General features: G+C 32.5%; 1 protein-coding gene across 1 annotated transcript in view; it reads left to right on the top strand.

The window, feature by feature from the left end:
• Window positions 1-1,568: 1,568 nt before the first annotated feature.
• LOC138328043 (pancreas/duodenum homeobox protein 1-like) overlaps window positions 1,569-17,137 on the top strand; it is a 32,695-nt gene continuing 17,126 nt past the window's right edge. Inside the window, exons 1-2 of the mRNA XM_069274631.1 lie at window positions 1,569-2,119; window positions 2,736-3,260. Coding sequence (XP_069130732.1) covers window positions 2,750-3,260 — 511 coding nt within the window. The 5' untranslated portion in view covers window positions 1,569-2,119; window positions 2,736-2,749. The remainder of the gene's footprint in view (window positions 2,120-2,735; window positions 3,261-17,137) is intronic.

Below are 17,137 nucleotides of genomic sequence, written 5' to 3'. Positions count from 1 at the left end.
CGCGTGAAATTTTTTTCGCTTCGCGCATGCCATTCTATTGAAAATTGTAAATTGTTTACGTTTAACATTTGCGTTTGATAAAGTCTTTGTGTGTTGATATATTCGATAAATATTTCATAAAAGAAAAATGAGCGAAACGTTTTGTGCTGCGAAAAATCGTTTTACAGTACGTGTACTTTAAAACATAAACGTATGAACATTACTTAGTTTCAATATACGTACTTGTAAATACTTGGACGGATTTTTAAATCAAAACTGCTAAAACTACCAAATTCAAGTCTGTTATTTTAACTTTATTTAAGCCTATTTAAAAAAACTATCATGAATTAAACTGTTCTTTTATCATATATGTATTAATGACAAAATAATCGAAATTTGAATTTTCCAAAGCGCAATTTCTATGATGTGTACTTAAAATAATGAATGAAACCATAAGAGATATATGGAAATAGCTTGTAAATCAGATATCTGTATGATGGATATAAACAAATAAACATCTCCACTTTCATTTACCAAATAAACCAATAACCATCTATCAGTCCTTTTGGTGGTACGTGATCACATACCTACCAGCATTGGAAAACTATAGTTCGCACCTGTTTGTTGACTTTTAAATCTAAATGGCTTAAGTAGTGTCTTCGGGACATGAAAACACTATGTTATTAGTTTGTCTCATGCGAGTCAGTAAATAGCCAAATATTTGTGAGAGCATATTTTGGATAGGGTTATGGAAGTAAGTGATAAATAGTAGATGTGGTATGCCCAGCTATCCCCGTATGGAATACCACTTGAGCAAAGCCTAAAGCGTTGTATCGCCTATCCGGTCTGATAACCTTCCTGTCATGGTGGACCGTCAAGGACTTCAATCCACTGCGGTTATATTATATCTTTCAAGTTTGGTCACTTTTACGTTTTCTTGTTGTCATTTGACGAAATCAAGTCATTTCTTTTAAAGAGTTCAAATTTTTTTCAGACTTCAATTTTTGAAGAAGAAAAAATTCGATTCGTAATATTTGTGATAAATAATTGAAAAATATTTTGAAATATAATTAATATATTTTAATTATATATTTTCATTATCTTTATTGCACGTTATGATTAAGATAGCGAATCAGGTGAAATTTTGAAGTAGCTATATTTTGTGTATACGAGTTCATATTCCAAAACCTTTAGAAGGCAGTTATGACACAATTATTTTTTTTCATTTGGACATAATTAAATTAGTTTCATGTCTACATTTATAAAATAAATAGATATGATTTACGAAATATATTTTGATTATGGAAAAATAATCTCACTGTTTAATAAAAGTTTGAATATAACATTAGACAGAAAGTAATTTTATTTCATTTTTTTATATCTTATGTTATAAACTGTTTTTGCACTTTTCATTCAGACTATGAATCATCGTGAGTTTAAGGCCAATCTTTCAGGTCAAAATAAACCGAAACGGATTTACTACCTGTTTCCCGAGCTCGAAAGTTTGTGTTAGTCATATCTAAAAGATAAGTAAAACCAACAGAATGTTGGTTCAATTTTAAAATGTTAATACTCGATGAATACAGAGGTAGTTTTACTTGTGTCCTAACCAAGTGTTATCGCATGGCTCTTTCAGACTGGCTTTAAGATACAATACGACTGTGTGCCGTGATTGATGGCTCGGCCTGCCGCCCCGGACGAATTCTCTTATATCCAGGATCGCTAAATTTGTCGTTTGATAAGACTCAAAACTCTATTTACAAAATTACATTTCACTTACCAATACAAAATTGCATAAAGTGTAAACCGCATAATATGAAGAGAGCGTGTGGCAGATTTCAAACAGGGTTGTAACTTCAAAAATATAAATATTATTAATAATAGGTTATTAATTATCGCATGAAAATTTTTAAACGTATTCATAGTCATATTTTGGATGAGGTATAGATTAATTATCGGCAGGTTAAAGCTATCGATTACCATTTCTAAAATAACAAGGTGAATTATTTGATATCTATAGAAAGATCAGCATTGTTGATAGTCAACGCAAGTAACAATTCGTGATCAGTGGAAAAGGGTCATATCAGGTTGGTCGTTCTAGACGAAGATGGAATGTTCCTGACGACGTACTGGTATAAAGGTGAGTTTCATATTCGTTCACTTTAAACATGGATTCAAGCACCTGTTCATACAAAGTGTAGATTTTTGTCACTTCCATAGTTGCTACTCGTTGGGATATTCACCGCAATGGCTTCGACAGTTCGAAGTTGATAACGGTAAATACAAGTTGATTTCCAAGTATGTGTTTCTTCGGAGAATGAACCGTCTAGCTAAATGTCTCCGTGAAAAGCTATATGCAATTTGGCTACTAGACTTGATATCTGCACTTCACAAGTATCATCGACACCCTAACGCTATTGACAGGTGAGTTCAAAGGTTATATAATCTAAGTGTCTCCATAAAAAGACTTGACGCTTCCTACAGCAATCAACGTAAAACATGCTCAGTCACTATCTTGTTCGTCGAATGTCAATTTGACCTAGAAATTGTGACTCAAAACTGGAATGAAGACCGCGACATTTCGATGGTGTGTGTAGTTTTGAACGCTCCGCCATCCCGAGTGTTTCATTGGAATGATGACCCCTCTTCATCATGTGACCAGCATGCACTAGGGATTGTGGACTCATGCGAGTGACAGTGATGAATTCGTAAATAGTAATATACCGACTGTTAAGCAATATCTTTGATTATTCCAGATCATTAATTGAGGATGGAAGGACATAGCACGTACTACCCACAGCAGATGTATACCAGAGACAATTACGGTGTTATGGTTACCATTCCAGGAACATATCCTAACACTCAGCCTCCGGCTTGTGTCTACCAGCGCAATTCCCACGATGGATCCTATGGGGGGCAGACCATGACAGTGGTAGAATCAGGGTTACATGGAGAGACCCCTAATAACATAAATCATCAATTATCCCCTCAAGGGATCCCGGTAAATGTACAGGGACATACCCAACAGGCCAATCCCACACCGGCTCATATGCACAATTCGCATTTAATCAACTCACCTTCTCTTCAAACATCTGCAGCTCTGCCACCCCCAGCACACACCCAAACGGTCCCACCCCCGGTCTCTTCCATGTCTGGCCCCGGGGGTGATAGTTCTCCAGATTCCATCAACAATAACAACAACCAACAACAATCCCAGCTTCAGTTCCCGTGGATGAAAACAACGAAATCTCATGCTCATCAATGGAAAGCCCAATGGCCAGGTAAGAAACTTTTAATTAAATATCATATATATCTTAGTATTATAAATATTGTAAATCAAAAGGAAAATTGAACATGATATAATATCAGAATCCTTAATATGTAATGTGATAATCTCTTAACATATGTATTGTTTAGATTATATTTTGAAATGCATAGCATCAATGCATACACCTACCTGAAAGAAATTCGATATTCAATTCCAGTATAATAACTCCTGATATATGTAAAAATGATGAAACTTCGTCAACGAATGACAATCAAATGATGATGTACCATCTAAAACAAACCGATGATAGTAACATACCTTATATGGTATGAACTGCAACATCATTGCAAACACTTTTATAAGACTAACATTTATCTACCTACGTCCAGATCCTCCATTCAAGACACCAACCCCGAGTGCCTGACTTACATATAAAACAACTTATTTATACGCGCCGGCTTCTACAAATAATAAATTATTGCAATTACGCTTTTGCAATTTTATCGTCTTCCGTAATTTATCTGCAATTGATAGCTTTCTCATCTCAAATAAAAATTTATCAGAAAATGAAAATTAGAAGGACTTGTAATTCCGGTAGCCTGGCTATAGTCACTGATACAGAAGGGACTATCAGGGCCGGGTCGTGATAAATAATGGCTTCCTTAGACGTGGAATGCTTTCATCTTGTTTCATTACCATTAATCCTTGTTTGAAAAATTACAGTTAACCGGGAAAGGAGGTAGAAGAGAATCGTCGATATATTGTATATACGTTTTGTTCTGTCTGGTGCTTGTCGTTTGGTGTGACTAGAAGCGTTGTTGTAGCTTCTTTCGTAGATGGATAATGTTTATTGGGATTTTTATTTGCTGTTCATTGCGTCAGCAGTAGCCAAGGTTTGCATAAGGATTTTTTTGTTTTAATGTTTTGAGCATATCTACTTCCAAATGCATTTATTGATAAAACCTTAGTAGACCAATATTTTATTAATCGGAGATATCTGTTTATATTTCAAAGCAAAGATGGAATTAGTTGTGTCCTGAAGTTTTGATGAATTGACTTTCATGTTCATTGCGTCACCAGTACCCAAGGTTTGCATAAGATTTTTTTTTTAAATATTTTGACCATATTTACCTCTAAATGCATTTATTGATAAAATTTAAGTAGACCTGCATTATTGATTGAACTCTCTATTTATATTCAAAGTAAAGATCTGATTAGTTGTGTCTTGAAGTTTTGATAAGTTTTCATTAGGACATTTTTTGTTTGAAATATTTGAATATATTTACTTCCAAATGTATTTATTGATCAAACTCGAATACACCATTATATTTTGCACTAAAGACATACTTTAAACCAAAAAAATACTTGTCGTGTTTTCAAATTTTGATTAATTAAAGTTTTCATTCTTTGCGTCATCAGTACCTTGAGTTTGCATCAGTTGATTTATTTGTTTCAACTGTTTTGAAAATATTTACTGTCAGGTTCGTTTATCAACAAACTACTGCAGACCTACATTATTTTATCATTTTACTTTTTATGTCTTGAAATTTTAATTAAATAAATGTTATGTCCTTTGCGTTAGCAGTTCCGCAGACTTGCATAAGTTTTTGTTTTCTATTATTTTTGGAAAATATATATATATAAATATATATTAAGATATTTTATTGATAAGCCCTTGGTAGATCTACATTTTTTAACAGATGTCATTGAAAATTGTTTATATTTCAAAGCAAAGATAGTATAAGTTGCGTCTCGAAAGTTTGATTAATTAAAATGATCGGTGGTTTGCAATTGATGGCGTTAAGAATTCTTTAAAACTGAGAGAATTACAAGATATAATTAACATGTCAGAGATACGTTTTATGCACTTATCTATCAAATATTTGACTATTAAAAAGAACATGCATTTCAATATCACGAATGCTTAGCTCTCGGTTACATAATATGCAGTTGACGAACGCTTTAAACTGTTTTATTAAAACTTTGTTGAATAACGATCAATAACAATCATTTCGAATCACAATATAATTAAGTGAACTTTTAGCTAAAAAAGCCAAGTAAATGTTTTTGCTCTTGTATTTCGTGTACTTTTCAGGAAACTCGTTTTTTAAAATGTTTTTTATAATATCAGATATAAATTTTACATATATTTGAAGAAGCCTTTTTGCTAAGAGTTTGATAATTTTTCAAAACTGATTTTGCGCATTCGAATGCAAATTAAGTGACATTTTAAAAGCAACAGATAAAACGATATATTTTTTATGAAGAAAATATTAATTTGACTGTTTACACTGAGCATAGTTCTGCTATAACGGGTAAGTTTGCATAATTAATGGAAATATAAATATGCTTCAGCTTTGAACGAGTTTCATTAAAATCCTTTTACTTACTCATAATTAGTTTAGGTAAAAGGAAAGATATAAACATAATACAGTTGCATTGAAATATTTCTTATTCACAAAATATAACATATCATTTTAGAATCAATTAATGATTGGTACATGTATTTTCTTCACAAAATTGATAAGAGTAAGCTAAAATATAGATTAACTCCCTCAGTTTGCGATATGTCAAACAGCTTAATTTTATCAATAACGCATTGTTTTTTTTTATTTCTAAAATATATCATTTTTAATCGAAAACGTTTTTTCTGCATTTATTTCAATAACAATGCGTATTACACCATACTGAGTAAGATAAATAAGAATGAAATCCGATTTATTAATTCCGATATTCCGCAATGTTGTAAACATTATTAGCCAATTATGCTAAAATCAACATGCCTATCGAAAGTACTCGGAATATTTCACATTTTCAAGCAAATATTCAAGATTCATTAAACCTCAAAATAGACTTAAACAATTAAAAGTAGCGTATGTCATTAAGACATAATTATACATCAATATAGTTTTTACAGTATTTTTATTAGGATGTGGAGATTCCCAACGGAATAAAACACTTCCAGTAAATACTATATTTACTGAACTACTCTTACTTATATAGATTAAATATACACCGTGATGTATGTATAGGAACAAAAATTTTAAATTTGTCATGCATCGAATACTTAAAAATCTCAGGATTCTTCCTCAGATAAATAGAGTTTTTAATTCAGTGATTGATTCACGGAATCACGGGACTAATAAGTTAACTAACGAGGCTAAAATCTCATTTTGTTTACGGAGCAGTCTATTTTAGTTAAGGATTTGCTGAGCAGCTGTCAATAGTTTTTGAATTAAATTGATGATATTAAACACAAAACTTACCGCGATAACGAAACGTGTTAACATTTTACCATAATGATTAAAGTGTTTACGGTAAAAGTTATTTGAATCACATATATTTGTTTGAAATATCAAACAATATTTGTAATTTAACCCCGAAGTCAGACGAAATGCTTGTTTCCGATATTAACGAATCATGATTCAGCTATAATTCCAATGTTAAAGACAATTTTTGTTTTGATTTTTCCTTCGAAAATATCATGGTACAGTTACATTCCACAAAGCATTTTAAACAGGCTCTTAAAACGTTTAAAACACAGAAAATTATAAACGTTGAACTTGTCAATTAGTCCAAGAAAGATGATTATATAATAAGGAGAAATTTAATAATTTCAGGCAACCAATTTTTCAGTAAACGTTGGTTTAATGTTTGATATTATCAATGTAGTCCATCGACCTAGATATCGAAACTAATACACTTCCCATAACTAGTTTATAATCAATAACATTACTTAATAATGATAACTGATTTCGCTGATCACAATATGAAATAATGTTATCAACATTTTATTAAATCACAATTAGATTGGTTAAAAGAAAATTTTGAAATACGTATTATGTAACTTTCATATGCTTTTAAATATCATGTTTTAAAACTTTACATAGAATGTGTCATATGCTTTATAAGTATACCAATTATACCAAAACAATGACATGCAATTAGAATAACATTAGAAGATAAACAGAGCTTACATACCGCATGCAGTTCACAGAACATATTGTGTCTTCATTTATTAAATTTCGAATTTTCTGTTATTTACGCATCAAACTTGTAAACAAGCTTCTCTAATGTTGTAAGTACCATCAAGTCCCGTTAATTCGTGAAGGAAAATAAATAGCTTGGTTTTAATTCATCTAATCATGATGAATTTTAGCAATAATGAACATGAATTTTTGGAGAATGTGGTATATTTTTGTTTTGCTTTGATTTGACAGTGTAAATTCATGTCAGACGTATAGTGTTATCTCACTGAAGCGTACTCCCAATGAAACACTTTCGAAAGACACTAAACATCACACCACACTCAATTAGAACTATGTATGTATATTTCATACATCTTATTTGATATTTTAAAGTTTTCTAAACACAGACTTCAAAGATGACTACCTTTTACTGGATATATTGATAAACTCTATCTCTTCTGACTGCCAAAACACTATGCAGGCATCTTAGAGGAACCTTGACGGTGAAATAAGAATCACAACGTTATAACCATGAATTTGTAAGCGTGTCCGTTATAAATGTGATTTACTGTATCTATATGTAAGATTTTGTATATAGTATTGCACTATATCAAGACCATACATCATAGGCTGGACAGTGATATATACGGTTTTGATGTTAAGAAAACAAATCCACATTGGACGTTTGGATAAGGGGATTAGCCTGTTAATGATATGATGTTCGCTACATATATTTCGACTCTCTTTGGTTAAAGTTTTATTTCCTTTCTAATTTCAAAAGGTTTCTATTGATTTTATATAAAATGGACATCAGGCTACGCTTATTTAAGTCCTTTCCAACCTAATTGTTACATATATGTAACATATATACAGTTTGCATCCATTTCATCCTCGATTGTTCAACGGAAATTCTACATGTACCTGGACATTTATTTCTAAGGTTACTCTACTTTAAATGTGTCCACACAATAAACCGAACCCTATATGTCCAGTATTGTTTTGGTAGGAATTTCAAATGGGCGTTACAAGATTCCTTTTCATACAATGATCGCACTAAAACATAATGCATATAGTATTATTATCAAAACAGAAGCATGTTACTATTTAACTGCGTCGGCGACAAACAAATATTTACCCACCAGACAAGCATTTTTTATTCATCCACTATGTAATATAATGTGTTTCTATGGTGTTCGGTCATATTTGAGACAATGTTGTGTGCACAGGCGTCAGAGTGAAAATCTAATTTAACAGCAGCCTCTACTGAGGTCTTCTAACCTCCGTACCCCATACCTGTCAACCCCCTCCAATAAATCACTCGATTTAATTCCATTTCTGTGGTTCTGTCTATCACAACATTATTCCCAAATCAAAAGTCCCCTTCGTTCCTCGCCGTAACTAGGATACATTCTATAAACTGCTCGGAAGCCCGCTGGTTCTATGGATATGGTAATTTATCAACTCTTTGGTATGACCATCAGTGTGTATAATATAGACGGTCCCCAATACTGGAACTGTCAGCCCTCTTAACAACGTCCATTTCGCTGAAATTCTTTTCATATTCAAATGTAATAACTGATCAGGTCAGATTAACATTCGGCGCGTGCGCGCTGTTGTTGATTATACGTCCTAATTTCACTTTTATCACTGAGCATCATATATTGTAATTCATTTGATATGATACAGCACTTTAAGCGTTTGAATGTTGTAAATATGATATATAGGTATGAAGCCATTCACATTTAAATATTTCAATATAGTACGGATGAAATTGATTTGTTTTTGTTTTGTATTGCTAAAACGTTATTACAATTAAAGATTATACCGGGTTTCGCTGAAGAAACACCAGAATCCCCGAGGGAAATCCATCGTTCATTATCTCGGAAACGGATGGCATATTGATAAACAAAAAATAATCACTGTGCTACTTTGGTACTTATGTGAAATCAAGATATGTTATCTGAATTCATATTTTCTTGTGTGAAAGCAAAAATTACGGTAAGGCCTAAATTGCTTCCTGATACTGGAGCCAATATACGCAATAAAGCCTCATATTGTCCTTATCAAACTGCATCAAACTCAACCTTAATTAAATATTTCTTTCGACAAGTCGATGATATATTAATTTATTTATGTAATATAAACATTGTATGTGGGTTACCATCTAGAAATGGGAAATATGAATGAATGATATAGTTGAACAGAGCTTGTAAAAATACAAACAGAACGGATACCATATGCAGTTTCATTAGATTATCGACAATTTCATTATTATAAAAGAATTTAAAAATCAAACATCAACGAACATTTAGGAGACATAAACATCTGTGTGAAAGAAACAAGGAGCTAATTTATGTTGTATGAAGAGTTCGGTTGGTTGGTTGCTTAGGCCTAAAATTCTGTTAGCAGTCAAAGTAATTTCAGACTGATTTCATAGAATTACTCATACAAAACTGCATTGACCAATATAGCTGCAGTTAAAAGTGTGTTAAATATGCAGATTTATGCTTGATTAAATATACGAGTGAAATTGAATATACAAATGCATAAATTATTGAGCATAAGAATACCTTTTTTCGAAGGACACACAGAGCAAAGATTGTTTTTCCTATTTGGTATAAACTATACCCTATTTATCGATATAAACAATAATAACAAGTGTTAAGGCGATCAAATGGATTATAAAAGTATAGGTTTTAAAGACAGACAGTCAGTATATGAAACGTATTATCGTATAAAACAAATATTTGTCACAAATTAAGACAAAGGGATATTATTTTGCTCGTTGAAATAATATTTTGCGCCAATCAGTATATATTATCATCTAAAACATATCGGAGTTCATATAGTAATTGGATTTGGCGTATGATAATGTGACTATCAAACAACTTACCTACACTACCATTATTGTTTTATCATATAATATACACAAACTCGCCACTGAAATTTGTGTTATTCATTTGCCATAGACACTTATTTTATTGATTGTTTTAAATAATTGTTTATAAATTAATGTAGAAGTTCATCGCCATTTATAGCGTTGATTACATATTAGCACACCAGGGCATACAAAAACTGTGAGCATATCCTAAGAAAATATTAACATGATTTTACATTATGTTATTTTTGCTTTAGTTGTATAGTATGAATATCTAAAGCTATTTTCTTTTCGGACTTTTGTCATTGTTACAAAATTCAAAATGAAACTATTCCTCATATAACCTCGTTACGACACGATATTGATGCATCGATATTATGATATTAACAAAGTCATGACATTAAATATATGATAATGGATAATTCATATTATTATGTTTACACGCAAAATTAAAAACAGCAGCGGTATCATAATGATGGTGGTTATGTTCGTGGATATTTAATTTCGTTATATCTATATGAAGGCATAAGTTGATATTATTTCTGCGATAGATTCCTGATGGACAACTGTTTTGTTTACAAATATTCCCATTTATTACAGAAAAAAACACTCTTATAGACACATTGTGAACATATTTCATTTCCATTTTGCGCTAAAATGCTTAAATACTCCCTCATACCAAATCCCCATGTACTATATACTCATAAGGCTACTTGGTACACATACATTGAATGCTTAACTGTATCAATGATAATTATTATGAAGAAAGTATTTCTTAAACTTCAGATATCACTTTAATATTTTATGATTATATAGCTCATGTTGAAGTCTGACAATCGTGGAACTCATCCAAAACTTGAAACTGTCAAACATTTTCATATTTCATTTCTCATTATAGCCACTTTGCAATTATGCATTTATTATGATAACATTGACAATTTCTTTGTTTTAAATATTTGAATATCGTAGTTGGTCCGTTTCTGTCATCAATACACCTGGTCCTAAGCTCTACTGGCTTAAACAACGAAACAGGTTTTAGGTTCTGTATCTATTGTAATTATTACTACAAACCAACTCATTTTCGTGTGCAATTATTTTTGTATATCTCGCGGGCGATATAAAATCGCCAAAATAACCCCCACCGAATTGGCTCTAATACAAGTAGAATTAAACGAGTCCAGATTGCGACGTTCAATCATCATGAATTAGTCGTTCAACAGAAAACGTGAAATTAGGCCACTGCGAAAATAGCCTGATCTACAGTATACGAGCATGCGTTACATTGAAAAACTTCAATCGAACAATCTAATCTTATGGCCGTCAAATTTAACTTAAATGTCCACCACGAATGGTACTTTCTTTGACGACATTTAAGTCGACTAAGAAAGCGACCATTTATATCTTTCTTTCATCAGTGTCTTCGTTATAAACAGATACAGACTCATTCGGACTAAATTGTATATTTTATCTGAGTAGACGTGAAAAGTATTCGCGACAAGGCGTGACTTTAGATTTGGTAATCTAATAATATAGCAATTTTAAATAATAAGCATCAGTTTATCAATTTTCCTGAAACCGTTTCTTTTATTATTATTATTATTCATATCAGATTTAGCAAGAAACAATTTTCATTACCCATATTCAACATGGTGGTTGTATAGTATTGTATATATGCTTTCACTCTTTTCCAGTTTGAGTATATATTCAAAATCATGGTAATGTCTATTGCTAATCACTTTTTAGACATTTACTTCAACAAAAAAGACACATATACTTTTTTTCAAAACAGAAATTACATTTTAAAATGAACAATTAATTTATCGGAAATTATCATTATTTTTTTACTTTTCAACCATATGAAATAAGAATGTCACAAACTTGTTTTTTGTCTAGAAATTCCAAAATATGGACGAGTTATCTTGGTATATTCCTTTCTCGTGTCACAATTCATCAGATAATCTACATTTAGTTTTAAGTACTGTTCTAGCTGTTATTTCACGTGTTAATCTTATCGTTTATTTTTTAATCTTTCTATAAATACCGATCTCGCTAGGTGCGCGCCCCCTGGTGAGCGAGTGAAGAGGTAAAGTGATGTGATAATGAAACGTTTATCTGTCCATCGGAATCCCTTTGATCAGTACTGTGAAACACGAGGTGTACACAACGTATCGTGTTTAGGGGGGTTACGGGAGTTGTTTGGCTAAAATTACCCACTTCTCACCCAGGACAGTGAAATCATTGCAGAAATATTCGACAAGTGTGTTTGTCCCGCTATCTTTGTATCCTCAAGCTCTTACAATGCGTTTGTTTATCCATTTTCTTTGCATTCCTTTTCCTATTGATAATCTTATTTCTTTTTTCAAATTCATCTAAAAGTGCATGTGTTGGCTTTACGAGCAAAATATATTTTGTTTTATATACATTTGGAACATTAAAACGATATGATATATATTTATATTATGTGAACATCCCCATGTTTAACAAGAAAATGGTAAAGAGGAGATAGTTTAATTCTTCTATGACAGTATCTTACACAAACTTATACCTTATTTAGTTCAGAAAAGCGATTGATTTCATTTCTTTTGTTCCGCGCCTGCTTCTAAGACTCAAAGGACATAAGACTCGTATCTGTTTCCTTATTGTTTTAGGTTTTCAATAGCAACTAAATTTAAAACCAATGTGCTCTCTCCTCTCTTCATCTCAAGAGATACATTAATGTAGCTGACAAAGGCTTTAGATTCTGTAACAGGGTCAACCAGATAAACTGCTAGTCACATCTACTACGTAGGGTTCTGGTTTTTTCACTAGCGTAACGACCGATTTAGTCATTAGGATGTAACTGGGTGGGGTTTCCTAGTAGGTGTCTTCATTAGTAAACTCCAGTATTTAGCATTTTAAAGTCGGCCTCAGTTCCGTATAATCAGAAGAGGACAAACAATAACACACAAATCCCTATAAAAACACACAGTCGCCACACATACGCAGCCAGGAAACGGAACAGTCTGTCAAACCAAAAACCACTAACTGACTTTCGGATATTAAAAGGGAATTCCAAGTTTAGAGGAAACAGTCAATCTCTAACAGAACATATGTACAATATATTCTAACCGAACTTGATTGCTTATTATTTCATTTCGGCGTTTTTAACGTAGTTCTGATTGCTTAATATTTAAGTTGAAATACACCAAACTGGAATAAATTTCTTTGTGGTTTTAAAATAATATGAAGTCTTTTAAACTTAATGATTGGATTTTTCACCACCGCAATGATTTAAGGTTTTATCTTATCTCAACGAAAATGTTCAAAACTCATTAAGCGCAATCTGGTTAAACAGACTGCGAAAGTTAAAGTAACTTTCTACAACTCACGCTGTTCTTTTTATGAACGGTACATACGGTTTTGTAGCAAATGAGCAACGTGTTTTCTTAATCTAGTAATTAGCTAGCATTTTGGGGATGTTGCGAAGATAACTTTTCACACAGGCGAAATAAATCATACAGTGGACAAATGAACCAATGAAACATGCTAAGTTTCTTGAATAAATCTATCGAACATTTAACAGTATACAGTTGTTTCATGCCTTTCCAGTCAACAGTCTAAACTCTTTCCCGAGATGATAAGACCAACCCGATTAACTGTTTCCCGAGGTAGGAGGCCGAGGGAAACAGTTTAAAAGCTTGGTCCCAACACCGAGGGAAAGAGTTATGACCCCTGACTGAAAAGTCATGATACAACTGTTTTGTTACCTGAACCGCAGTCTTAAACGTATCATTGAACCTCCGGTGAGAAAGACTTTCTCCGAAAGAATACCGGCACGCCTGTGTTTATAACGTCAACAATAAACGTATGCAAAAGTTCCGCCCCGGTCAACAGTCAAACTATTGACCGGTCAATAGGCGAAATTACTTCATTAACATTCATATAGAGAGTCAGGTACGATATATATTAATGGATTGTGAAATTGTTTTTGACGTTAGATGATTTAAATACTCAAAGTATTCCAACAGATTATTTATGCCATGCCGATTTAATACCACGAGAGGGATATAGATTTATTTCTAGGATTCAGGTGTGAAATACTTTCAAATGCTTTCCATCAATCGTTATATGTCAGAAATGTTTCGTGTTTAATCTATTTCATATAAATCAAGGAATGTATGACACTCAGGCAATGAATACGTAAAAAAGCTTTAGATTGGGGAAGATGGGGTAGTACTATAGAGAAATGGGAAAATGAAATAATTATGTTGGACAGCTTAGTTTTATTTGGCATATTTTGTTTTTGCTTGAAATATAAATTAAAGTTATGAAATCTTTTCTTTAAATATAATAAAAATATTTTTCTGTAAATATTTTATATCTATAAAACATCGTTAATAGTATCTGTGTAAATGGATTTAGATCTCACAGCTTATAATACAAGCATGATATGTCATTGAAACATATGTAGGTTAGTCAATGTTCGCTTGTATTCGCACATTATCAAATTGTCTATGTTCATAGCTATAATAAAGCTTTCTGATTGGTCTTTTTAAGGGGTGGTTTATATTTTTTCTGTTATATCTCCATAACACACAGAAGATATTCAAATTAATCCTTATAATTCAATATACGATAGAAAATATTTTCTTTTCAATCCAAAATCATATAGGCCTTTTGAATTCTATGGAATCACAACGCTTTTGTTTCATCCATTCAGAAGCAACGTTACAAACACTAACGTATTTTATTGGCTGATAAAGCATTTTAAACCAATGAAAATATTCGTTACGAGCAAGATGGAATGGAAAGTTAGAAAGTGTCGTCACAATAAGAACTAGCTTATCTAAACATACATATATCGAGCTAATGCGTTTTTTATTCTTTTCAAAAATTAATGTTGATCGCTCATATAACGCCTATTACTAACGTCATACGTAGTTGCTAAATTCGACACTTCTTTGAAGAACAATAAATGTTTATGTATTTTCAAACACGATTTAAACACTTACTTTATCATATATTTGCTACAGAAGCTTTTTTTCAGAATTTTCATTTCATACCTTACAAGATGTTTTTATCTTTTATTTCATACCTAACAAGACATTTTATCAAAATTTAGCACATAAATTGTCTAGACAGTCAAAAGACCACAGCGTTAGGCGATACGTGGTTGCTCTGCTGTACCTCCACGAGAACATTTTTGGGTAGCCTATTGATCGGTTGATGTCTGCCCATTACTCATCTTAGAGTGTATTACCTCGCCTCCCCATTAAAAAGACATGTAGCGTCCCAGCTTGTATAAACACACTTCATTTTCTAGCTTTAGTGCCAGGAGAAAATATTTAGCATCAAAGCCAACCCTTTTTTCCTACCTGAATTGGTCGTCTTTATAGCCATAACTTTAAAAGCTATGTATATCATTTCATTGCAGTACAGGAACTATTTCATTTAAAAGTCATTCAACGCGTTGAGTACTATGTTGACAACCGTTGCAATGGTAGAAGCACGCGCTTATGGGAGCTTAATCCGCTGGCGTAAAGAGGGCTGTTCGCCTGTCTACTCCGTATTTACCTGCCCTTAATCCTGAGAAACATAACTCCAACATCCTGAAAATAGTTTAAGCCTCCTTGAGATGGACACTACCTGACCAGATCAAATCCCACTAGCATTTATCATTTTACGTGATAATATTAATGTATACTGGGCTAATAGTGGCTATTTATCGTGATATGGTTGCCCCTTGTTTTACTATGCTGCCAACTACACCAAGAATTGGCCTCGACAAGGAAATCACTCCAATGTGACTTGACGACCGATACCTTTGATGAATCGGTGGATGTGAAGTATTTTAACTTAGTGAAGTATCTGTCGAGTGACGTAGATTAATACCCAAACACGGCGTTATCCTCTTTGTGATGTTAATACACTCACTTCGAGGACTAGTCCTTTGTTATTTAAGAGTTTACCCCATACAATTTTTTTCTTTCTTGCTGTTCTTCCCTGTTGTGTATCTAAGAGACTCACAATAACTTGTTTCGAACATAAAGTAACGTTACATGCAGTATGCATAATACAAGATCTTTTAAAACTTATTTTAGGTTCAAAAGAAGAGTGTATGCAGAAAAAAAATCTTTCTCATTTTCCTTTACTTGCCTGTTATAAAGTTATTAACAAGTATACAAGAAATTCAATGTAGTTTATATCAAGATAGATTTTCGCATATTTGTGGTTAGTAATCTACGAACATATTTATTTATTTATTAGTTTATTTATTTTTTTATTTTTTTTTTTTATTTTCTTGAGATATGAGTTTTGCAATTACATAAAATGTGTGAAGTAACTTTCAGTACGAATAATCTACCCTGTATTTATTAATTTCGAGTTTGACATAATTATATGAAAGATATCAATATTTCAATTCAATAACTTATACTTCAAGATACTTCATAGATTTGGAATCAACGCAAACATTTTAGCTTATGTTATTTAGATTAATACACAGTGGCGTAGGAAGATGAAACGTAAAGGGGGGCAAAGGTCTTCAATATCTCGTAACCCCACCCCCCACCCACCCATCCCATCCCCAGGAGACACTTGATACAATTTTTCATATATAATTACATATTGTCCTTGTACAGATCTATAGACAATGCCGTAACTAACAGGAAATTAATGAATACGCAAATTAGCGTGCGAGTTTGGGGGATCCCGGGCTATTCTCTGGAAAGATTAAGATTTAGAATGGCTGAGATGAGTGTAACGATGTATTTTGCTAATTTTGGGAGCGCCGAAGGCGCAAGAATTTGGTGTTTGGGGGGTCCGGGGGTCTTCCCCGGGAAAAAAATTGTACAATTTAGAATGCCAGAGACGAGTTTTACGATGTTTTTTTTGTTGAATTTGCGATAGCCGAAGGGGCGAGAATTTTGTGTTTGGTGGGTCCGGGGTTCTTCTCCGGGAAAAAACTTTTATGATTTAGATTGGCTGAGATTAGTTTTACAATGCATTTTGCATGATTTTAAGCGTTCTAACTTACACAGTAATTGTTCGATTTAAAGTTACCTA

This window comes from Argopecten irradians, chromosome 7 (assembly GCF_041381155.1).
Source record: "Argopecten irradians isolate NY chromosome 7, Ai_NY, whole genome shotgun sequence".
In the NCBI taxonomy this organism is placed as follows: domain Eukaryota; kingdom Metazoa; phylum Mollusca; class Bivalvia; order Pectinida; family Pectinidae; genus Argopecten; species Argopecten irradians.
The sequence above is the reverse complement of the archived record's forward strand: the minus strand, read 5'-3'. Positions and strand labels throughout refer to the sequence as shown.